Source organism: Talpa occidentalis, unplaced genomic scaffold (genome assembly GCF_014898055.3).
Source record: "Talpa occidentalis isolate TD23 unplaced genomic scaffold, MPIMG_talOcc4v2.1 talOcc4.2, whole genome shotgun sequence".
Classification (NCBI taxonomy): domain Eukaryota; kingdom Metazoa; phylum Chordata; class Mammalia; order Eulipotyphla; family Talpidae; genus Talpa; species Talpa occidentalis.
Genome location: NW_023602073.1, coordinates 136681082 through 136707539, shown reverse-complemented (window position 1 = coordinate 136707539; position 26458 = coordinate 136681082). Strand labels below are relative to the sequence as shown.

Genomic DNA, 26458 nt, shown 5'->3' with positions numbered 1-26458 from the left:
AAGTGAAATAAGTCAGGAGAAAGAGAAATTTGAACGATTTCACTCATATATGGACTGTAAAGAAATAAAGCAAAGAAACAGACCCCCCCCCAAAAAAAAATCCCCAAACAAACCCTGGATTCTGATTGTAGAACTGAGATGATCAGAGGGGAGGGAAAGGATGGAGGGGTTCAAGGGCTGGTGGAGGAGGATCATGGGTACCTTGGTGGTGGGTGTGGTGGGGTGGGGTAACACACCAGCAAGTGTGAACCTGTACTTCCAAAGTAGCTACTATGCTGTAAACCAATGTTACCTTGCTAATAATAAGATTTTGTTTTCTTGAGAATTTTCAACATTGCCCCCCTCTACCTACCATTTTATGTACACAATGGAATGTACAGTATTTGAAAGAATAGTAATTTTTTGGCAAAACTAGTCCAAATCTAGACTAAACCAGAAGGAGTAAACATCCCTGTTTGGCCCAGCTTTGATAGGGTAAGTCCATGAAAGTTTTTATATTCCAAGACAAAACACCAAAAAAATGTTTGGGGCTTGGGCAAACATGCCTTTTCATCATAAGTGATACAACAAACAGTCCCCAGCTTCACGGTAGTGCAACTTACAATTTTTCAACTTGACCACCAAGTGGAAGTAGAAGGCACTGATTAGAATCACACTTCAAGTCGTTTGTGTTAATGCCCCACCCCATGCCTTCTACTAGTTATTTTCAATTCTCATCAGAAGAGGGAGAAATGGATGAGGCCCTTGCTGTAGCATCCCCATCATCCAAGGATTATTTTAGTTCACACTTTCTTCAAACCCGCTGTGCTTTCTGCTTTGTACGTCAATGGTCAGAACCCACAAGATATTCTGTTTTTCTCTTTGCAGTACAACACTCAACTACCTGAGATATACAGGCTTTGTGTTAGATGACTTTGCTCAACTGTAAGCTAAGGTGTTTGGAACACACTTAAGGCTGGGCAGAGCTATGAAGTTCAGTTGGTTAGGGATATTAAATGCATTTTTGACTTACCGATGTTTTCAACATATAATGGGTCTCTTGGGACATAACCTCATCGTGAATTGTGTAAGACCTGTGAAATGCTTCAAGTTTGATAGCATCGTCACCTTTCTATCTTCACATAATGCTCACTTTCTGCAGTTTCCCTTTTCTACATTCTGTTTAAAAATTTTATCATTACTGAGGTCTCATTAGTCTTCTTGAAGATTGAAAAAGGTTAGAAAATAGAAAATGGATTAGGAAGTGTATATTCTAGACCTTTTCAATTTATATTCTAACATTGTGCAAAAATGAAAAATGATGTAAGAATTATATAAAATATTTAAAAAAATGGTATTTTACTGTCACAGTTTGACACAGATAAGTGACATATACTTGCATATATCCATAGTAATGCTTTCTCACTGAAATTAAGGTTTTTGCTTATAAACTTTGATACTATTTACATATATGCTCAGAGTAATGTAAATCAATAAAGTTCTGATTTTAATATCAGTTTAAGAAAATAAAAGAAAATAAAGTGTATATTCTAGCCCTTGTCCCCTGTGGCTCGCTCCCAGGAGCTGGGGAGGTCAGGAAGGGGGAGCCTTTTAAACTCCCAGGGATTTTAGATGTTGAAAGCATCTCCTGTGCATGAGATTCAATATTCCATGGTTCATTAGGATCTGTTAAGGCTGGCCTAGAAAATTTTTTGTTAACTGGTAGGATTAGAAAATCCTGTGGTGTTGGAGTAGAGGATTTATGGTGGTGACTTTAGAATACTGGTTCCTTTGTAGGTATATTTATGCAACACTAAGAATCCAGAAAAGAACTGCCAGAGAAGGAATTAAAAATAAGATTTTATATGGAAGTAGCCACCCTTATCCTGAAAGAAAACAAACCAATGGCAAAAGCAGCAGCTGAACTGTCTCCAGCATAAAACTCCAAATACAACCCACTGTAGTCAACGTGGACTAAACTGAGAGAAATGATACAAAACCTTTTACGAACCATATGACTTTCAATCAAATAAACTGTAGGTAAATTATAGTCTTTTATTGTTCAAATATGCTTATATGAATTTAAATATTACACATGTATTCTGGTCCTGTATATTTATTGCCACTATGGTGTATGATGTGAATCTGTCATACTTAAAATAAGCCTAGTATTTCACATTCTTAGAATGACAGCATTTCAAGAAATAAAATCTTTTCCAGTTGGATTTTTTAAATGAGGGAATAATTCCTGGTCTCTAAAGTCAATGCTTTTGCAAAAATACTTAAAACTAATGGATCGTCACTTTGCAAATTGTAATTTTAAATATGTACCTGTTACTTGACATTATTCTTTCATTTCTTACAACAGGTTGCATCACCTCCCCAAAAGTTCTAAAAGTTAGAAGCTTTTAACGTCTCTATTTTTCGGAAGTGTGAAGGTTCAAGATTTTTAAATATATGGGCCTTGGTGGCCTAGAGGTTAGGTCTCAGTGCTATCACCACTATGGCCTGAATTCTATCCCTAGCCAGGAAACTAACTCACATGTGGCACAGCAGACCTCTCCTGTCTCACCCTCTGCTCCCCTTAGCAGTGTATTTCAGTAGGTCTCACTGTTCTGCTCCCCACGCTGTCTCTGGTGAAACCTCACAGCCCTCCCCCAACCCCCGTACCTCTGGCCTACACCCCAGTTCTTCTGTGCAAAACATTTTTTAAAATTTAATCAAAAATTTAAATGCATAGGGCCTCCCCAGTGGCGCAGCGGGTTGAGTGCAGCGCTGTGAAACTGTCTGCAGCCTCTGCAGTGCAGGTTCAATCCTGGCCAGCCAGCAAGAACCCCACATGGCGCAGCAGACCTCTCCTGTCATGCCCACTGCTTCCCTCAGCAGTGTATTTCGGGCGTCTGCCTGTTCTTCTCCCTGCTTTGTCTCTGGTGAATCCTCTCACCCTCCCACGCCTCTGGGCTGTACCCCAGCTCTTGTATAAAAATAAATAAGTCTTTTAAAAAATTTTAAATATAATTACTTTCGAATTTAAATACAAAAGATATGTACATGTGTTCAAACCCAGACCTTGAAACAAATTAGCAGAGATCACAGGCCCTGAAAACTCTACATGCCTTCCTTTCTGCATATGAAAACACATAAAAGTACTAAAACCTAACTTTGATGGACGAGTAGAACATCTTGTAAAGTGTTTGACACAAAGTAGTGACCACTTTCCATTTTCTCCTGTATACATATGTGTATCCCTTTGATAAGATCCTACTGGTATTTTTACCTCGATGTGCTTATTGATCTAGAAGGCAGCATAGTGAAGGGGTTAAGAATGAAGCTTCTGGGATTTAAATGCAGGCTGTGTTATACCCAAGTCATGGACCCAAGGCAAATTATTTAACTTTTCCATAATGCATTTTTATCTATTAGTGAAATGGGTCTTTTAATAGCAAGCTAATTCACATAGTAATGGGGAGGATTACAAGCATTTAAAACAGCTTCTGGCATAGAATAAAATCTCAGTAAGTGCTGGTTATTGTTACTCTCAATATTTGCATATCTTGCTTCTATTTTGTTTAATCCCAAGACTTCAAATGTGCAAAGGAAATAGTTACTTTTATTTTTTTTTAAGATTTATTTATTCATGCATACAAGAACTGGGGTACAAGGCCAGATGTGCAGGAGGGTGAGAGGATTCACCAGAGACAGAGAGGGGAACAGACTATTTTGTTTAATCCCAAGACTTCAAATGTGCAAAAGAAATAGTTACTTTTATTTTTTTTAAGGTTTATTTATTCATGCATACAAGAACCGGGGTACAGGCCAGATGTGCAGGAGGGTGAGAGGATTCACCAGAGACAGAGAGGGGAACAGAAGAGGCAGACTGACGAAATACACTACTGAGGGGAGCAGCGGGTAAGACAGGAGAGGTCTGCCGCCTCATGGGTATCTCCATAGCTGGCTGGAATCGAATCTGCACAGCAGAGGCTGCAGACAGCTCCACAGCGCTGGGCTCAACCGCCTGCGCCACCAGGGAGGCCCAGAAATGGTTACTTTTAAACATCTACTTAAAATATACTTTAAAGATTTTTTTTTTATTTATTTATACAAAAAAATAAAATATACTTTATTTATTATGTTGCCTATGTAGCAAATTACACAAATTATTAAAAGGGAACATGTTTCAAGCCTCCTGAGGTGGTACTAAATTCAACATTTTAGATTGAATTGATAAATTCAGCAAAAAGAAAGGACTACATAATGTTAGCAACATGTCAACATCAGATTGAAATGGGTCATTAAATTTTAGTTGGTATTACTAATGCTTTGCACTTGATCCACCGAAAGATTTTTAGAAACTAATTATGGGGAACAGGCAGGGTAGAGGAAATGGGGAATAATTATTTAATGGGTATAGAGTTTAAGTTTTACGAGACACAAGGTTCTGGAGATCTGTTGCACAACAATGTAAATACACGACATTGCTGAACTGTACACTTAAATATGGCCTAATATGGAAACTATTATGTATTTCCTACCAGGATTTAAAAAAATATATTGTGATATTTTTGACCACATTAATTCTGAGAGTCATCCAAAATAGATCAGAAGGAATTTTCAAAGACATGTAACCACACTGATGTATAATGTGTTCACTGTTGCCCAGTAGCCAATCTTTTCTCCAACCATGCTTTTTATCCTGTTACATGTTTCAGAGCTAACTGTTTGTGCCCTGTCTTATAATAGGTCCTAAGTAAATGCACTGTTGAAGAAAGGGAACTTCAACACTATACACTTAGGGAATCTGGGTCTGGGAAAGCAGTAGAAAACTTGGGACAAAAAATGTTGTAAGCCCAAACTCCTTTCACTTAACAAAAGAAAATAAGAATTAACATTGCAATTTATATTCCAAGTGGAAAACAAATCAGGAAAATATATAAGCCAAAAAATAGTTACTTTCCAGGACTTAGCCCTTAGTGATAAAGACCGGATTTGTATCACAGGGCGAAAAAACCAAAACAAAACCACAAAGGGAAATAATATGCAAAGGAAATAAAATAATGGACTTTCCTGACATTAGTGCTCTGACCTAGGCAAGAAGGAGTTCTGCAGCACCTCTAAAAGTGTTTAAAAGTGGCAACATTCCAAAGGCAAATGAAATTAGGAAATTATCCACCCAAGTGAGGCATATAAACAATCAGCTCCACTCTTAAAGCAATATACCCTCACTATATCTCATCCCGATGAAAGCCTTTTTTATTAAGGGATGCAAGGGAACATTGTTCCTTTTCTCTATATCCCCCTTAGGATTTAACTGTGGCTAAGAAAAAAAGAAATGAGCGTTAACAATTCTTCATTTTCATTCTAGTGGGTGTGGTTCCTTAAAAAATGTCATCTATAATGAGAAATCAGCAAAATCTGTAACCCCCATGGCTCATGTGAGAATGTTTTCAAGGGATGAGCCAGGAAAATGCCTGGCTTATCTGAGTTTCCTTCTAGGGAAGAACTTAATGCCTCCTGGGAAGGGCTGGAGACCTGAGATACTAGTCAGTTGTGCAGCTCAATAACTTTTACCCTGAAACTCAGTTTGTCTTAAACAAGCAATGTTGCATTTTCTAAAATATACAGGAAGCAAGGGAGTCTCCTCAACTTCATTTAGCAGTAAGATTTTTAACCAAAACAAATGCTAGACATCTGACAGTAGAACTGAGGCTACCAAAAAGGCTGGGGGGAAGGTAAGGAGCAAAGTAGGGAGTGGGGGCCCCAATGGACTGTGGTGGAGGATTAGGGAGATGTGTTGGTGGTGGGTGTGGGGTGTCCACATACATCTGAATAAATGTGAGCTTACACCCCTAAATCACATAGAGTTGTAAAATCAATGTTATCTCAATAAAAATACAACAAAAAAATAGAGATAAGATGTTAAGGTTTCTATTCATCCATAGCAGATGGGTTCTTATGGTTTGACCATTCATTGTGTACTTAACCCCACCATGGAAAGTTTTCACAATTACGAAACTACCGATCTCAATTGTAAAATGAACAATAATTTAGCACTCATATTACTCTTTCCTATGAATGGCTTTTACCCCCAGAATAGACCTATAATGAATAATAAATGCTCCATAAATGAAAAGGTGGACTCATAATGGTTCTTTCCATCCACCTAAGTGTAAAAAGATTGAACCAAGAACAAATTCATTCCACTGGGAGAACAAACTGAAGAGTAAAATATTTAGTCTCCTTTATATTTAATGCATAAAGAGGAAATTTGTTTTAATACCATCATATATCTTTAGGAAAACAGTAAAACAACAATTTAAGAAAGTATATATGGCAAAATGATTGTCAGCTCTTTTGTGCACAGACTTTTAACACTCATTTTGGTCTGATTAGTTTAGATATAAAATACTCATACACAAATATTTGAACCAACACCCAACCTCCCACCCAATTTCCTTTTTGTGTCAGTGAGACCCCACATTGACCTTTGAATGGTCCTTGCCTTAGAGAGCAGACAGTAACCATTACTTAAGTTCATTATCCATTCACGAGGGACTGGGTGCCCCCACCACCCATTAAATTGAGTGAAATACTCATTCTGTCTATTGTGGCTTGACAAGACACCTCAGGATGTAAACACCACAGAAGAGTGAAAAAGGGTATTCTTTTCACCCCCCAACCCCACAAATCCAGCACTTTCCCAGTCAAAGGTTCACTTGTAAACATCAACATAGAGGATGGGATAAAGCCCATCAAGAGCCTTTCATTCATTAATTCAATCAACACAATGCTTCACACAAGCCAGGCACTATTCTAATTGTTTGGGGTTCTATCAGAAAAGAAATTAAAACTCCTCATCTTCATGGAATTTATAATTTAATGTGAAGGGTGATTAAATAATAAATAATAGAAATATAAATGCTGGAAGGTAAAGTCTACTATGGAAAATGAAGAGTGTGACAGAAAGACAGGAACCAAGAGTGACAGGGACCTACTTTACACTCACTGTGGTGATAATTAAAGACAGAGACTAACAAACATTGCCAGAGTGTGGAGAACTGGAACCCTTGCGCACTGTTGGTGGGAATATAAAATGGTGCAGCTGCTTTGGAAAACAGTCTTGGCAGTTCCTCAAAACTTTAAACATTGAATTACCATATGACTCAGCAATTCCATTTCTAGGTATATAACCAAGAGAAGTGAAAACATGTGTTCATGCAAAACTTGCACACAAATGTTCACAGCAGCATTATTCATAACAGGCTAAAGTAGAATCAATCCAAATGCCCATCAACTGATGGAATAAATAAAATGTGGTATACTCATACAATGGAATATTATAGATAGTAAAATGAATTTAAGTACTGATACATACTACAGCATGGATGAAACTTGAAAACATTATGCTAAGTGAAAGGAGCCAGTCATATAAAGATCAGACTTAATAAATGATTCTCTTTATATGAAACACCAAACCTATTGACAGAAACACCAAACCTATAGACAGGAAAGAGCTGAGATTTTTGAAGGGTAATTGGGCATGATTGCTAATGGGTATGGGGCTTCTTTTAAGGATGATGAAAATATTTAAAATTGATTCTTATGATGGTGGTACAGTGTGTGAAACTTACTAAAACACATTGAATTATACATTAAATGGGTGAAGAGTAGAGTATATGAATTATATTTCAAAGAACCTGCTTACAAAAGAATGCTGATCTATTTACAAGAGTGAAGAACTTGAAACAATCTAAATACCTATCAACTGGCAAATGGATAAAGATGTGATGTGTGTGTGTGTGTGTGTGTGTATACATATATATAATGGAATACTATTTAGCTATTAAAAAAGATGAAATACTGTTATTTATAACAACATGGATGGAACTGGATGGAATTATGCTTAGTGAAATAATCCTGACAGAGAAACATGGTATGATTTCACTCATATGAGCGATGGAGCAAAATCAAACAGGTAAACTAAATAAAATCAAAATAAACTTTTTGACTATAAGACCAATTAGTGGTTACCAGAGAGAAAAGGAAAGGCAGGGTGGTCATGTCAGGGGGAAAGATACCATGGCTGGCAAAGGATAGATTTGGACTTCTCAGGGTGAAATGAATGTAGTTTATACACATGCTGATTTTTAAAAATGCATACCTAAAACTTATATAATACTGTAATGCAATGTTACTTCAACTACAAAAAAAAAAAAAAAAAAAAAAAAAAGAGCACTGGGGACGAGGAGAGATTCTATTCAGAATGATTAAGGTAGACCTCACTGAGAAGTTACCATTTGAACATGGGCTTCATTGGAGAACAGCTAACCATAAATAAATCTGGAGGAACAGAGCAGTGGAGGAGGAACAGAGCAGTGGGTGCTAGTGGGCAGGAGCTAGGAGAAGCGTGGGAGCATAGAAGCCTAGCATGAGGGCCTTTCTGGTGTTGTAAGGGGTTAAGCACCACACTATGAAGCAATCCATAGCCTCTACAGCATGAGTTCGATCCCCGGGTGGCCAGGGAACAACCCACATGGTGAAGCAGACCTCTCTTGACTCGTCCACTGCTCCCCTCAGCAGTGTACTTCGGTCAATCTACCTGTTCTGTTCCGCATTCCGTCTCTGGTAAATCCTCTTACCCCCCGCATCTCTGGCCTGTACCCCAGCTCTTGTATGCATAAATAAGTAAATCTTAAAAAAAAAAAAAAGCCTAGCATGACGGAGATGTGGGGAGTGATGGAGATTCCACGTAGTCTGATGATGACAGTTACACAAAACGACACGTATATTAAAATTCTTAGAACTGTACATGCACCAAAAAGAATGGTCTATGACCATGGAAATGACCTGATTTGAAAAAGTCATTGTCACAAATGTGGTGACAGGGAAGTAATTAGTGGTTCCATTTGTATATTTGCCTCCCACAAAAGCAAGCCACAGTGACTTCTAGGAAACTCTCAGGAGTCTACATCACAGTTGTCAGGATGAATAACTATCTTCCCGTGGGTTGTATGATCCTTGGCCTATGGCCACAGTCAAAGAGAAAGGCAGGGCAGGGAGAAGATTTGGAAAAATCAAATGCCTATTTGTGTTTTCAAAAAGGGCAAAGGGCTGACACTGCAGGCACTCAGCAGTGTTCGGGGAAAAGCCTCATTCCATTCCGAGGGGGGATTTGCTGGAGGAGGCTTTCAGGAACTGTTTCCAAGAGGGGCTGCCAAATAATGACCACAGGCAACCTTGGGACCCTGAGGTCTGGACCGTGCAGAAATCATCCCAGGGAAAGCTCAGCTGTGACCTCGGTTTTTCTTCTTTGGAGAGGAGCCACCAAGAGGCAAGTCATTAATATAAACCAGTTTTCACACGAAAGGGGAGGTAAGGGGAATTGGGGAATATCTCCCTTTTCTCTGGTCTGGTAAAAGGTAAAAGATATCTAAGGAAAAGATAAAAGGTTTCTAGAAGGAAGGGAAAAATAATGCAATTAAAGGTGTTACAAAGAAAAATGTTTTAAGAAAAAAAGAATCAAAACTACAGTGAAGAGATTGACAAGAGACCAGAAGGTGACATAAAGGGGGGAAGCTGACACTGTGGGATCTGGGGTGGGGGCAGCAGGTGAGAGCAGAAGAGAGGGGCTCAACAGATACAGCAAAACAAAGAGCCAAGGTTGAGGTTCTCGAGCCTGGGAACTTTACCTTTTGTGAACTAGGGTATCCCCCAGTGCACAGAACAGCATCTGGGCTGATGGCAGGGGATCAGTGGAGATTTGCTCAGTGCATATTTGCTGTATGAAGGAACAAGGGAGAGTCCAAGAGCGGTCACAGGGAGCCAGAGCTGATGTGCCTGAGACCACAGCACTCCCTCAACACATTTCTTAGGACGTGAAGGAGGACACACCAAGACTTCACAAACCTCCTCTGCTGGATTTTTAAAGTAGAAATAATTGACTTGCCCTGGGCATGGAACAGAAAGGAGGGGAAGGTTGAGTGTAGGTCTCTTCTCTTCTAGCTGAAGGTCATGATACACAAAAGTGGATGAACAAAATGAAAGGCTGCTTGAACCAATGATACCAAAGACAAGGCCTGATCTTCTGCACTGGTTACTGGCACAATCATGCTAGGCCTTGCAAGGCTTGGGGTCCACGCCACAAAAATAGAAATGACATACTGGGGAGACACCGACAGGAAAGACCTATTGAAGAGAACCTTTAAAGTTGAAATAGGGAGGGAGGAAAAACACCCAGGTAATAGTACAAAATCAGATGTCATGGAAGAGAGCAGTTAGGCCAGAGAATAAAACAGCAGGCTGGGCCCTCAAGAAAAACGAACTGAATAATCCAGATAATTTTAGTATGATCCCATGGTGAGAAACTAAAAATCAAAAATAGATCCAGGGGATGAAAGAGATTGAAGAAAAAACTTTTAGAGAATTTATTTCAGAGAAAATGCCCCCAAAGATTAGAGTTGGGTATTAGGAGTTCAGAGAGAAGTTGAATGATTTATGTTATCACTGGGGATTCCTGACCTGGAGACAGAAGTAAATGACTGGTAAATTCCTTAACAATCCTATTTCAATCGAAAACTCAAGAAGTGTTTTACTGTAGTAACAATAGTGTTTGACTATAACTGTATCTGATGAGTCTTCATAATACCAAGCTTCAGGTGTAATGTGGTTTAAACTGAGTTTTGTAAAATAATATGGGAACACACTGATCATTCCAAGTAATCTAACAAAGCAGCACTGGGGACACCATTTGCATGCCTGGTAGGGACTATTTGGAGATGAAGAACGTGTGGTTATTTCTCCTCAGCAAGGCATTCTCTGCAGGACTTGACACTAGGCTTGGATTCCATGGAGGTGGTTTTCCAAGGTCCTGTTAGAATTTGGCTCTTGGATTTGAATTTAAGAAAGGAAGTCATAAGAAAACATTTATATGAGAGTTAAATCCCTTTCCCGGATTCCTGGTCCTCTTCTAGTAGGGTTTAATGACATGATTTATTAGAGTAAAATTACATGACTTATTAGAAGTCATGGTGCCAGCAAATAGGTATGAAGATTAATCATGAGGTTCATGAAGGTAAGGTATTTTAGCTGCTAAATTATTAGGCAAAGTTGATAACGGACTATATTTGCAGTGGGATGGTGTTGGCCAACGAGACGGGAGATGAATCTACCTCTGACTTTTGTCATGACTTAGTGGAATTTCTCTGAGCTTTCTTCCTCCCTTCCTTTTGGCTTTGCTCAAATGTTCCCTCTCTGGTAAAGTCTCTCTGACCACCCTATTTTGAAGTGTAACTTCCCCATTCTTTATTTTTCTCTTTTAGCTTTCTAAAATATTGTCTAACTTACTGGGTTCACATTCTGCCTCCTACCCTCACTAGAATGTAAGCCCCAATAATTCTCTGACATATAACAAGGAGTCATATAGGGACATGGCTGTGAGCACGCTTGACTAGTTTTGTGCCTTCTCTTTGTCACAGTAAATTAGGAAAAAAGAGATTCTCTTCCCTGTCAGTGAGAATGTAAATTGTTGCAATCTCTATGGAAAATGGTGTGGAGATTCCCTAAAAAAACTAGAAATGGAGGGTCTCCCCTGGTGGCGCAGCGGTTGAGCACTGGGCTGCAAAGCTGCCCGCAGCCTCTGCAGTGCCAGTTTGATCCCCGGCTGCCGGCGAGGGTCCCAATGGCGCGCAGACCTCTCCTGCCGCGTCCGCTGCTCCCCTCAGCAGTGTATTTTGTCAGTCTGCCTGTTTTGTTCCCCTCTCTGGCTCTGGTGAATTCTCTCACCCTCCACCACTTCTGACTGTACCCAGTGCTTATATAAATAAATAAATACATAAATCTTTTAAAAGAAAAAAAAAAAACTAAACTAGCAATGGAAATCCCATAGGCTCCAGTAATACCACTTCTAGATATTACCAGCTTTCTACAGCTGGTAAAACTAACACCTAAGTATAGCAAAGAGGCAACACTGTAAGAGTGAGACAGAGACAAATAAGGACCAGACATGGGGGATTAGGAGGAAAAGGTGATAGAGACCCTTCTTAATGCTACTGTCCATAGTTCTACTCCCAGCTTGGGTTTCCATGGTAATTGGAAGAGCCACTAGCAGGAAATAAACCAAAAGTTGTAGAAACCAATAAAATGCAAAAGATGGTTAAGAGGCCAGAAAAGCCAAAGAACACCCTGGTTCAAAGTCTTGAGGCCAAGGAGAGCTGTGCCTATAACGGAAGGACAGCTGCGGCTGGCAAGAGACCTGCTTTGGTTTGGAACCTATTTGTACACAGCACTTTTCCACACCTGCCTCCCTCACTATCTGTGCTGATTCAGAGCATTTATTAGCACTTTTTTTCCTCCATAAAATGAAAGCCCTAGGAGGCCAGGAAACTCACTCACTTTTTTTGCTACAGAATAGCCAGCTCCTAGAACAGTGCCTGGCATGGACTATGTGGGTAGAGGTAGACAGTATGAGTGGATTTTGAGTTAACATCAGTCCTCATCAGGTGCTTGGGTAGATGTTCCCAGCCTTAGCTGGCATCTGAGCCAGTCTGAGAGATGTGGGTACAGAGAAGAGAGACCTTATCAGGAAGGGTAAGGAAGGCACATTCAAATAAAGAGAAGGGCTAAGGCATGTGCCAAACCTCCCTCAAGGGGGAAATGAGAAGGGGAAGAGATAGAGCAAGAGAGAAAGAGAAGTCAGACAACCAAGATAACCACACTTTTTATACATCAAGGAAGAGTCATTCAGTAAGTTAAGGAAAGACTAATTAGTAAGGGCAAAGGTTGTAGAGAATTAAATGGATGAAATTGAGAGCATAACACTGAACTGTGGGATTAGCAGGCTTGGAATAACTTATGGAGTGGTGGATGCAGGGGCAGGCTGAAGTGGGGTGGGGGTGGGGTGTATGGAGGGAAGTAGAAGTAGCAGACATGGGAGATTTTCAAAACATTTGGTCTTGACAGTAATAAAATAGACTGTGTAGAATTTAGAGGAATAACTGGGTTCCGATGGGATGTTTGCTTGTATTCTTAGGTTTGGGAGATGAAAGCATATTTAGAGATCCAGAAAGAGGAACCTCAGCCCCTGTCTCCCCAAAGAAAATATCGTGGGAGAAATAATTATGTAGGAATTATGGGTAAATGACATTTTGAGCACTTACGAAGGGGAAGGTATAGAACCTAGAGCTCAAACAGGATAAAGACAGCAATGAGAAAAGTGAAGAAAGAGGGGCCTGATCTAAGTCAAGCGGAAAGAGGGCTGTTATCCAGCCATAGAACCTAACAGCCAATGGACCAGATAGACCAGGGTTGAAGATATAAGGAACTTTCTAGTTTAGAACAAGGCCAGAGAACTAGAATTCAGAGCATAGACCCAACCTGCCTTCTAGGACAAGATGGTCTTCGACTTTGGAAGCAACATTCCCAAATGTAGTAGACTCAAAGGTCACCAAAACAGGCAGAGGACAGGCCCCTGCTCAACTCCCACCAGAGTAAACATGATTATGAAGGCTTTCGTTACTGTGGCATTACTGAATCAGTGTTACATCCTACCTACCACCAGTTAAAAATCCAGCAGAAAACCAAATTAGAGCAGTTGGTATTAATTGCCCTGTGGCAAAACATAGCAAGAGTCATGGTCACTTGTGTATAAAGCCGGAAGTTTAAGAGAAGGAAAAAGAGCAGAGTTACTATTCCCAGAAGAAATTCATCTTCTTTCATATACCAACATATCGTGGTCACGCCTAAGGCATTTATAGTTTGCCAGACAGCACATGACCTTGGATCTACACAAACAGCCAGATTTCACAGCTTGAGATAATTCATTAAAGAAGAAAACACCTTTCTCTTGGTTATTTCCAAGTACATCCATTTTCTTCTAGACATGACATTTTTTTTTTACTCAATAAGAAGAAAACACCTAGCCCACCATTTCTGCCTCTCTGTTTTAGTCTTTGCTGATACAGTCCACAATGCTCAGCAGAAATTTAAGCCTTAAAATAAACATAAACATCAGCGATGACAAAACACCTTACAATGCGACAGTTAATAATGTCTTACAAAACTCAAGTACAACATTAATAATAATAAGACTTTCCAAAGACCCGATGCAAGCAGATGGAGCTGACAAATTCACGAAAAATGTGAATACATCTTCCTGGCTTGTTTTTATCCTATTACTTTGCAATTTTGTTGCCAAAAATGCAATATATAATAACTTTTTCAGGTTTTTCATACAATGTGGTAGTCTTTAGGAACAGGGATATGGTATTCACCAGAATCTTCTTATAGCTAAACATGTAAAAATCCTTTGTGAATATGAGAAGGAAATAGAATTCAAAGGCTAGGGTATCCTCAAGAAATAGGAAAGAACATAAAATAACACTTCAAGCTGTTCAGAATAACTTTTATTATATATCCTGAGTTGGTGGAAATATGTTATAGTTTCCCTACTGTTAAAAAAATTAAAAAGAGGTGACAAGGAAAAATAAAGGGGGAGATCTTTATCACTGTTGTTTTTCTGCTTTAGGGAAAGAGGAGTTGGTAGCCCAGGTTCAGGCGAAGGGTAAAAGAGATCACCACAGAGGCGGCCATCCTTCCTTCTCAATATCTTCTTACTGCTACTGACCACAGCTCTACTCCCAGTTTGGGTTTGCATGGAACTGGAAGTGCAGATCCTCCCACTGAACCATGAGAGGGGGCATTAGGAGGCCAATGTGGTCCCACTCACAACTGAAGAACAGGGAAACAAAGGTACAAAGCCAGGGGCTGGAAGGAGTTGAGAACAAGGAATCTTAGCCGAAAGCAACTTACTATTCAGCCTGCTTAGCTCAAGGTTGCGGAGCGCTACTACTAGAACCCGGATGTCCTCACTCAACCAGCACTACAAGCCACTTCCTGCTGCCTCCTGACCCAGGAAGCCAATGAGGCACTAATGAGAAGTCAATATCCCAGTTATGTACTTCCCCCTAACTCTAGTCTCTTTCTTTTTTCTTTCTTTTTATTATGGAAATGTTCCAACATCTGTAAGTAGAGAGATGAGGATAATAATCCCCATGTACCCATTACCTAACTTAAAGGATTACTAAGTCATGACCAGTCTTCTTTCATTTATACTCACCCTTCCTCCAGGATTATCTGGAAATGTCTTTGATGTCTTATTATTTCTTCTAAAATTTTAAATGTTTAAAGAAATCAAAAGCTTCAAATGCCTCGGGAGTACTGGTATCTCCATTCCATACCCTTGTGCTGTGTGTGTTATCTTCTATTTGATTTCACAGCTCTAGAACTAAGGCATGCTCTGATCTCAGCAAAGACCAGTAAGATATGCTCTGTGTCCCTGTTCATACACTGACAACATTAGACTGTGGTGTGTAGAGAATTTTGATGAAGGGATTAGTTTGGACAGTTATCATGGAGAAAGCTGAACCTCTATCAAGAGACAAACCTTTCTATCTTAAACAAAATACCACTGGCATAGGACCCTTGTTTAATTTAAAGCCAACTCCAGAAGAAAGGCACTTACTAATATAATCCTTAAGACTTAACAACTTAAAATATCAAAAAATTTCAAAACCATCGTTATAACTACCATAGGACAGATACCATATATATATGTTTTAAGGACACAAATTTTAAATACCAAATATGACAATTTAAATAACAAATATGGCAGCTCTTTCCATTCATACAGCCATTCAAATCTTTCTCACGGAACAAATACATTTAAAAAGACATTTTAAAATGTTTTAATTAACAAATAGGCTAGGGCTAACCCAAACTAGGTAGGTAGGTAGGTATGAGTACCTATGTGTGTGGGTGAGTTTGCAAAGGCTCTCTGTAGCTGCAATGTCAATGACAATTTTTTAATTTTAAACTCCCTCTCCTTACATGTTGCATTCGTATGTGCATTTACAAGAATATATTAGGAAGCTCAAGTGAGTAAAAAAAGAAGGCAGATAAGAACTCTCTAAGTTGTTTCATTCTTCAGTAAAATAATTGCATTTCAAATGGGGAATATTATTTCTAAGGGAAAAAATACCTACAAGGCACATTTTTGTTATCTTTTGAAAAATTTGATAATCGTTCTCTTCTACAAGATGATGCTAGTCATACCTGCTGAAGTTTCTCTAAATTTGTCACTGGTCTTCTTTTTCCTCCATTTCCATGGCTTAAAGATTTTACCAATGGTGGACAGTTTCCCCTTTCTCTTGAAGGGAGGTGTTTGGGAACCTGCCGTTGGTCCATCTGAGTTTGCTATAGAAGCTTTGTCCAGTCCATCAACTGTACGAAGGAAAATAAAGAGAAAAGTTGTCATAAAAGCTTGAAACCACATTATCTCTTTCTTGCATTACTAACAGTAAACATACCCACTTTAATTGAAATATCACATAAAGTTTATTTTGTCCTATTTCCCAGCTGGCAGAACTTTCCCGATAGCAATCAGTAAACCAATCAATCAGAAATTATAGTCCCCTTAGGTAATCATTTTGGGGAAATAGAAAAGCAAGAGACTTACATAATAGGTAGGGCCAGACAAATAAAGATCTGCCAAACACAGCTGAATCCATCTGCAGCAACATCAATATTTTGTGCAGGAAAATAGAGTATTCTAAGTATTCCTGAAATAGGATGTTCCTCCAGAGGCTAGTTTGGCATTCTCAGTAATAAATATTACAGTTATGATGTAGCTAAAACCATGGTTTCTCCTTCACAAAATAAAATTTAGTGCCAAGAAGCTAAATTATAATCTTTACAATGCTAAAAGTAACTTTTACTTTTATTACAAGAAAGTTTTCAGCTTCAAATATACTTATAGCTAGCACTAATGACAAGAAATGTGGATAATGTGGGTATTGTGTGTTCTAGAACATGTCATGATGTGCATTAGCCATTTCATGAATAAGAAAAAAGACCCAAAACCTTGAGTTGCCCTATACTGTGTTCAAAACAGAAGGAAGATAGCAATGGCTTATACTACCCCAGCTACCAAACGTCAAATGGTAATGGGCAAACACTGGGAGCAGTGCAGAATGGATCATCTATAGCATTATTTGTGCAGTGAATTGGGAGGAAGACGTGCACACGTGCACGTGCGCGCGTGTACACACAGAGAGAGAGAAAGAAAGAGAACATTAAAGCATCTTTAAAACATTATGCTGGAGAAAGCCATGCACAAGAGATACATATTGTGTAGTTCTATTTATATGAAGTTTTAAAAGTGGCAAAATAAATTTATGGCAAAAAAATTACCAGAACAGTAGTTATTCCTTAGAATGAGGTGGAGAAATGAATTAACTGACAAGGGGCTTGAGGGAACTCTTGAAGGGATAGGAATGGTCTCACTAAAGGATGGATTATACAAAACTCATCAAATGGTATTTAAAATTATGTATCCACTTTATGTAAGGTCACCTTTAAAAAACACTATGAATAATTAGTGAAGTCCAATTATTGACTGCTGATGTGTTTAGGGGTGAAGTGTACTAATGTCCATCCAAATTAATAAATGGACAGATGGATAAAACTACAATAAAATAAAAAAAAGCAAAATGTTAAGTGTTGAATGGGGAGGGGGTGGTTAATTGTATAATTCTTCCATCTTCAAAACTTTAATAACAATATAGAAGGAAAAGACAAAACAAAACAAAAATGGATTGGCAAGGACTTCTGCTTCCAGGAAGATGAAGCAGACATAGGATTTCCTATTCTTCCTAATACAACTGAAAGATCCTGGCTGTTACATGTAACAAATATAGGAAGACTCTGCGAGGTAACCAGAAAGTAGTTCAGCCTGGGGACCTCAGAACCCAGGAAACAATATGGAAGTGAGATCCCTTGGCTTTCTTTTCGTTCTGTACAGAGCAGACTTGTAGCTGAAGTCAGCAACCTGGAGACCCAGAAATAGAATGGGCACATACCCAAAAAGCCTCTTTCTCTAGCCAAAGGGGCAGAAAAGGACAGTCTGGAAAGGACATAAAATTTTTAGAAACAAACACCACTGAAGAAACTATGACCATGAATGCCAGCAAAGGCTAAGTGGGGAGACTAGTCTTCCATCCTCACTTGGCTCTAACAAGGAGACCTAACACCCCTGGCCAGGGTGGCGTCAGAGAAGACTAAGGGGCCATGCCTTCATGCCTGCCTGGTAATGAGGCATTCTCTACAGTCTGAGTGGGACCATGTGGGAGGGACCCTGGGCTTCCACTCCTACCCACCGTGACGAGGTGTCTCTCTTCCTCCCTTCCCCCAATACCAGGGTGGTACCACACCATGGCGCAGTGGGAACAAGACTACTCCGACCCCACTCTGGTGTCAGTGGAAACCATGTGGGAATCTGAAATCCTACTGTGTCTAACAGTAACGAGGAGCCCCCACCCCACTCCATCTCACCACGAGGTATTGACACAGGACAAACGGGGATTTGGAACTTTACCCCCATCTATCAGTAATGAGTCCCCCTTGCTTCCCTTGCTGGAGGGGTGTCAAACAAAATCAATTAAAGGGAAAGGTTTCGATGAGATGTGGATAATCACAATATAAAATGTGCAGGTTTCTATCAAAAATCACTTGATAGATCAAGAACCAGGACATTTTTAACTGAATGAAAAAAGACAACAGTTGCCAAGACCCAAATCCTCATGAGCAGGCCTCCAAACAAGCCTGATAAATCTAATGCCCCACACATGGAGTCAGTTCTTCAGGTGGAAATGCAACTCCTGCAGACAGACTCTTCTGTACTTGGTTCCTAACCCTACTTTACACTTTACCCCTCCTGTGTTGGTCATAGTGCAACAGGCAGGGAGAGATACAAGACAGATTTTGAAGGTAAGCCAGAGTCAAAAAGTAAATTCCCTATTTACTTCACATCCACGCCAATGCAGCTGCCTTCCTTGAACGAGGGGCCAACCGGGAGGAACTGAGTGTCTGGAGTTTCTTCTTCCTTGAGACTGCATGCTGAAGGGCTTAATTTTGAAATTTCAATGTTGTGAAATATTAAGGACTTGACTATTACACCGTGGGAACTCATGTTTCCATTTCACATTCACTTTTGAAGCTATAGACATTCATCTAGTTCTCATTTTCACTCAAGCTGCATGTCCAGTTTTCCAACACTCCATAAAATTCTGCTCTTGATCCCACCCTTGGACAACAGTCTACTTTTCTCATGAAAACAAAAATAAACAAACAAAACCAAAACTTAAATAATTCCCCAGGTGACAGATGGGAAGATTGCATGAGGAAGTTGAGTGAAAAATACAAGATTTTAATGTTAAATTCATAGCTACATAAAAAATAACCTGCCATTATCTTTCTTAATTATGCATTTATGGTCCTAGTCTGTTTCTCTGCTCTGGAAAGTGCCTGTGTCAGTGCCAGTGGTCACAGAGAACCCTCTTCCCCAACACACATAAGCACCCCCCTTCCCCAATATGTATATAATTTTTTTCCTCTGACTGGATAAACCCAACATTAATTTTCTAATGGTTGGGCGATTACAGAAAGCCACCCTTGCAATTAGAGACTGTATACTGGCACAGGTGACCAAATTGTCATTGCACATCTCTTAAATCATGAACAGGAAGGGGACTATCCACAACTTTTGAGTAGTATGGCCAGAGCATTAGCTCTTTCCTCCAGCATATAATAACCAGGGCAAGTGATGTATTTATCCTTTTTTTTTTTTTTTTTTTTGGGACCAATTTATCATTAAAATCCATTTGGAACTTTCCAAAAAATTTTTTGCAAGCCTAGTGAATTCTGCAGAGATAAGAGCAGATTGCTACATAAATCCCAGCTGAAAGCCTAACTTTCCTAACTCTTTTAAATGCTACTTTTGGTTCTCTTTGATTATGCTATCAAGAGTGATCTGCTGTTCATCAAAACTTTGGTTTTCATACTTGGTAAACATTTTTAAATATTATCAAAATATTTAAGTATTTTGAAATACAATCTTTAGCTGTTTGCATGCAGATATTATAAATGGCACAACTCAGTCAATTTTCCCACCCACAGAGGCCCACACCACCAATTGGTAAGAACTCAGAGAAAAAGGGCAGGTTTTATTTTGTATTTAAACAGGAATTTATCCACTCAGCAGTCACAGTACAAATACGACCACAGAAGCCAAAATTAAATGAGGCAAGACAACTATTATATTAAATAAATGGTAGATTTGGACAGTCTTCCTTTTGCCATCTGAGAATTGAATGACAAGGATTCTTGAAAAATTAAATCTATGTACTTAAAAGGAGTTTGTAAGATTTTTATATTATTTGATAGTTATGTAATATACTCAGACATCAATTTTAGATTTTTCTCCAAACATAATTATTTCAGTCACTGAGAAAGTGAGACAAATGTGGTAGAGTATCCACTTCATACATTTTGTAGGTAAAAGATCATTTAGAAAAGAACCCTAATTTTAAAAAAATCCTGGTACTGATTCCATAGAAGCTGAAAGTCGTTATGTAAACAAAGTAAGTGGCAAAGTTGATTTCAATTTTCCTCAAATATACTGTATTCCAAAATATCTGTTGGTTAATGAGAATATATTTTTGAAGACTAATAATAACAAAAACAATGAGAGACAGCACATGTAGTTTAAAAAAATGCCTTGATAATTCTCTGCTATATAATAACACTTATATTATCAGTAACATAAGAAGTATATAGCACTACTTATAATATTTCTTGTAGGTATTTTGTTGTGCCAAAGAAGAACAGATTCATTAAAAGGGCATCAAACAAAGACATCTGATGTTTAAAAACCAAGAACTTAAAGGAAGTAAAACAAATAAATCAACCTTAAAATATGATTTCTAGGCCATTTTCTTTGGTCTTTTGCAATTTATAATGCTAATATAATATTATTATCATTGTGTATTTTAAATTTCTATTACAGTTTTTATGCTTCCATTGTAATTCTGTCACCCAAAGGTCACAGGACATATGGCAAGGAAACAGCAGTACATAGGGAAGACTTAACTTTACTTCCTACACTTACGTGAGGCTTCTCTCCCATCTGAAACACTGACTTAGAGTTTGTGCTATCATCCATAGGAAATGCAGACAGGTTTTGGGTACAGAACCACGTAGATAGCAAGGTGAGAGTGAAATGATTTTATAAGCCATCACAAATGAGACTGGGTAATGGTTTGCAAGGAAGCAAAGTAGCTATCCTTGTCCTGTGTTGTCTAAAGGCGCACCATATTCTCTTGCAAACCAAAGTTTACACTGGGTTGAATCAAATCTCTTCCTTCTGGAGGGTAAGATGAATGACATGAGGAAGGAAAGATGAAATGAGAAGAAGAATCAAGTGTGTGGCATTACCCAGGGTAGAGTTAACCCTAAAATGGATTAACATAACCTTGGGATAGAACAAAAAGACCAAATGAACAGTAAATGATGGTTTCTCACTGTTGAAAAGGGAGGTTACAAATAAACAAAATGGTGGCAGGGGCTAGAATGAATCTAAAAATGGTCATGTTAGGCCAGATAGACAGACAGACAATAGTTATGTGTGTATATATGACTCACTATACACACATGTATTTTCTGGTGTGATTTGTTCAGAGAGGATGGATGGAACTAATGATACCGGATAAACAAACCAAACACTCAGGTCATAGGTTTCTCTCCAATAAAGGAAATCAAATCTCAACTTCTAGGAATGAGGCAAGGAAAATACTACCTGAGCATCCATGAGTAAAATTTCAGACAAAACCAAACTAAGGGACATTTACAAATTACCTGAACAATATACTTCAAAACTGTCCAAATCATTTTAAACAAGAAAAGAAAAAGGACAGAAAAAAGACATTTTGGAGAAAACTAGTGTAATTCTAATGAAATGTGGAGTTTAGTTAATAGCACTGTTTCTTGTTTGGCGATTCCATCAGGGGGCTCCCATTACTCATATATACCCTGGATTCGAGAACAGTCTGTCTCTATTGGGGAAGGTCGTGCTCTTGCACCAACCACACAGCCTCAGGGGACACATATGTGGTGGTGCAGGCAGAAGGGACAGCCACCTTGCACATTAGATCAGCTGAGTCAACCTTGGCCATCAATGGGGTGATGGATATCACAGACTGATTGATTGGCCTCAGATCTGTATATTTCTTGGTTGTAACAAAAGCTTCATTGTCATTTAAGAAATGAACAATAGAGGGTTTATGAGAACTTTCCACCAGATCTAAACCTATTCTGAAGACACTCCTGATAACAACGCACAATGGTGGTACCTGTGTATGGCTGAGGAGGGAAGCAGGCCACACAACCTAGGAATTGTGTAGGTACATTCTATACCATTCCCATGATTCAGAACTGCCTGAAACCTTTTCAGAGGTATCCTTGTCTTAAGCGACTTGGGACTGTCAAAAATGTCATTTTCTAAAATGTGGCACTCACTAGCATGGAGTTAAGTCCATGGAGGTTGAAGATGTAGGAGATTCTTAGGGAAGAAGATGACAGCCCCAGAGAGAGACCTCAGAAGGTATGACTTTTATCAACAGTAGATATTTCAGTTCAAAGCAATTTAAGGAAATAATATGCTTTAGAACTGTCCATCTTTCTCTCTCAGTTCTTCCTCATTAGTAAGTTTAATTTCCAGTATTTTATCACTAAGAGAATACTTACAGATCATCAAATTGCTGTTCCCACATGTCTAAGCTACTTCAACAACATTAACATTATAGGTCCAAATAATGTTAGCATTAGAAAAGACCTTAGTTGGTACAAAAGAAAATTGCTTTTCATCTGCTGATAGTTCCTTGATTTTAAAATGAAAATATGGAAACATTTTTAAAAATGCAGCATTAAGGGAATATGGCTATAAATCTTTTAAAAATGATTTAGCCACCAACCTAAATCCAGCATGAGTGAAAAAAGTATAATATAAACAAAAAAGCAAATTTAAGGGAAAAAAGGAACAGAATGTAAAAAAATCTGCATAGTAGAGAAAACTGAAGGAATTTTTGTTCCCCTAAAAGAAGATAGCTTTGCTAACTTGCCTCCAAACTTTGCCAGTTTCCATCGGTCACTTGAAAGAAACTATAAAATTCCAAGAGGAACTTGGGACAGTACTTCCCACTGTCATTAAAATGAGCACCATGGATCTTTGGGGAAAAAAATGTACAGGTTTAAAATACATACAGAAATAAAATACATACAGAAAGTAAATGATTTTTAACATGCAATCACCACCCACATCAAGGACAAGTTCATTTCCAGGCACAGAAATATTCTCTGGGCTTCTTCTCAATCAACACCTATTACTCCCATATATTCTCCCAAATAACCAGTGATTTGTTCTGCCTGTTCTCAAACTTCAACTTGCTGAGATGACACAGCATGCTCTTTTGCGTCTGTCTTCATTCACAGCACATTTTTGTCTGTGAGATTCATCTAAACATACAAGTATTTCAAAGCAAAATTACCTAGTTACAAAATGAAAGCATGAGGTCTTAGTGAGACCTTAGCTCATAAAGTACTTGAAAATGATAAACTTCATGCACAGCTCTTTCTTTTAGGAAGGACATCATTACTATGTTCTTGGAAAATGCACATAATAAACATCTCCTTTCTCTCAGCAGGTTTTGGGGAAAGTTAATCTACCTTTCTCTGATCCTTTGAGGTTGCCCTAAAGCTGAGCTGAATTACAAGCTCGCCTAAAGAAGCGTAAAGGTGGAGAAGCAGTTTCTGCTCTGTGAATATATAAACAGCTTTATATTTATTCTTATTTTCTCTGCATGTTAGAGCAGGCAGCAGTTCTGAAGAGAGTCATTCACAGAAACACAGAGAAGGATGTTGTCCATATGGGAATAACCTTCCCATTAAATACAGTTCTACATTATACCACACACGAGCTAAGTGAGACCCAAGTAGGCTGCGTGGCTTTCCAAATCATTAACTAATGGCAAAAACATAGTTTCCATTATCTGATTCCAATCAGAACCTTTCCCCACTCTTAAAGGATCTCCCCATTAGAACAAGAGAGCTAAATTCATAATGACCAGCAGCACCTCCTGGTGACACCAAAACACCGATAAGACTCCATAGAGCAAAAAGCAAAGACAACATTGCGTAATCAGGACAGGCAACACATCTGGGTTAATGTTCTGGGTTATGACAATCCAACTGGGAGAGCTAACTGTAAGCCAAGAAGAGAGCTGAGTCCCAGACCCAACATGGTTACTTATCTAGTCCTGTAACCTTGAGCAAGGACCCTAATCTTCCACTGCTGAAATGAGGGGACTAGGTTAAATGATCTCTAGGCTCCTTTTCTGTTTTGCGCTGAGTCTAAGAGTTTTGTAGGTCACATTAAGACCTGTTCTAAGTGCTGTGAGAACCTCATTAATGTCATAACCCTATGAAGAAGGTGTGATTAGCATTCCCATTTTATAAGTGAGGAAGCTGAAGCCAACAGAAACCCAGGTACTTGACCAAGGTCACGCAGTTGGTAAATGGGATTTAAACTCAACAATTTGCCTCCAGAGTGTCCTTTACACAAAATGGGTCAGAAGGTCCTGGTTGGGAGTGATGTTCTATTTTAAGAGAAGGCAAGACATCAACTCTAATGAATAACTCAATCCCAACCCCTACCACTCCCTTGGACTAATCTAAAAAGTTAGCCCAGGTACTGTTTTGCTTTCTGAAAAAATGCCCAGCGTCATCCCAGTGAAGTTCGCGCTGGCTGCACAGTACTCTTCACCCCTACTGACAGAGGTCTCCCATTGACAACGGTTACTTGATTGCCCGAAATTCTTATCAACCATAGAATTAAACTTAGAAATTTTACAGTATCAGATTTTTAACTTGTTTTTCTAACGAAAGCAGTCATTATTTTTAAACCCCTGAAGGGAAAAGCTACTAAAGACTTCCATCTGTCTGTGAGTACTGACAGAGAACTTCAGAATTTAAACTCGTGGCTGATAGCTCTGCAGAATGAGTATGTTTGTGCAGCTGTAGGACATCCTGATGCACTGACATGAGCAACATCCCCTAGACGTGCTACAGGACATTTAACAGATTAAATAATGTCACTGTCATCTGCGACTTCAGGAAACTGATTGAGGGGAGAGGGCCACTTTACAAATGAAACATTGATTTAAATGTAAACAGAAGCATTTTAAGTTTTTAACACTGTTATGGACATTATTAGCAAAGGGTCTATGGACAAATATATAATGGTTGTACTTAAAAATAGCAAGAAGATTGCTAGAGAGATGAAAAAAACTAGAAGGGAGGCAATTGGTATGTATGTGGAGGTTGTTTTGTGTTTGTGAAAATGAAAAAAAGTAGACACATCTCCATTGTAGAAATATGAAGAAAAATAATTTCACCTGCTCTATATTAAAATGACCACTTGGTTTACATTGAACATGCGCAGGAGGATAAAACTTTAGGGGTGAAGCTGACAGACTTTACATGTGCATTGTAAAATCAAATCAAATGAATTTCACGATTTTTAATTAAGAGGCTAAATTTTGCCTCACAAAGATTATGAAAAATTTCCCAAAGAGGATGAATGTACCATAAGTCTTATTAAAATACCATTAAATCTGGACTAAATATCTTTAGGGCAAAAGAATGGTGGATTAAGAAGAGGCACGAGAACTGCATATAACGCAACTAAAGCTGTCTGTGGTCCGACAGTCCCCTGGCAGCCACACCAAGTTCCCAAGGCTGAAATCTGGGAAGAGAGTAATGGCCACATGTACAATTCTGGGCTATCTCCCCAAGGCAGAAACAAAACCTACAGGCTGATACAATGGAAAGCAGGATGCAGGGAGAAGAATTTATGTCAATTAGTCATAAAGAGTCCCCAAGGCACCTAGATTTATATCCTTGTCATTCAGTTAAGAGGTGAGTGCAATAACCCAGGCATCTGAACTTGGACAGGAGCAATGAAAATGGACTAGAAATGATGAATGGGTCCAAGGGACACTGAGGAACAGTTTGGAGAACTCCCAGAGAACTCATGGCCTGAATCTCTCCAGGGATATGGCAGAATGTCAAGAGGAGAAGACTTGGAGGAGAGACCTATGGCTTGGGTTCAGGCTCCATGAACTTCAGGTGTTGGCAGGACATTCAAGGGCAGATGTCCAGCAGACAGTCAGAAATACATTATTGGCGCACTAGCAAGAAGTCCATGTTGAAGTTATTTGGGAGAGTCTTCCAAAGAAAAGAAGCAATTGAGGGCCAGAGGTAAACTCACAGAGAATGATCATATTTAGGAGGCCACAGGTCTATTCAATAAAGAACTCTGGACTTCTTTTGCACTGAGAATCATCAGGTAAAGGAACAAGTCTTGCTAATCATTTAAAATCACTGAGTATGTAGGATAAGTAACCAAGTTTATGGGGGTTCAGGGGAAAGAGTCTGAAGGGAGGGAGAGACTGAAAACCCAAGAGAACAGACTAGCCATGCGGGGTTGGATTCACTCAAGGTGGGAGGAGAATCTGGACCTCATCTGGTGAACACAAGG

At 39.0% G+C, this 26458-nt stretch overlaps 1 protein-coding gene across 1 annotated transcript in view; it reads right to left on the bottom strand.

Annotated features, from left to right (window-relative positions):
* PHACTR2 (phosphatase and actin regulator 2) overlaps window positions 1-26458 on the bottom strand; it is a 135264-nt gene that overhangs the window by 89801 nt on the left and 19005 nt on the right. The window contains 1 exon segment of the mRNA XM_037520503.2: window positions 16084-16251. Coding sequence (XP_037376400.1) covers window positions 16084-16251 — 168 coding nt within the window.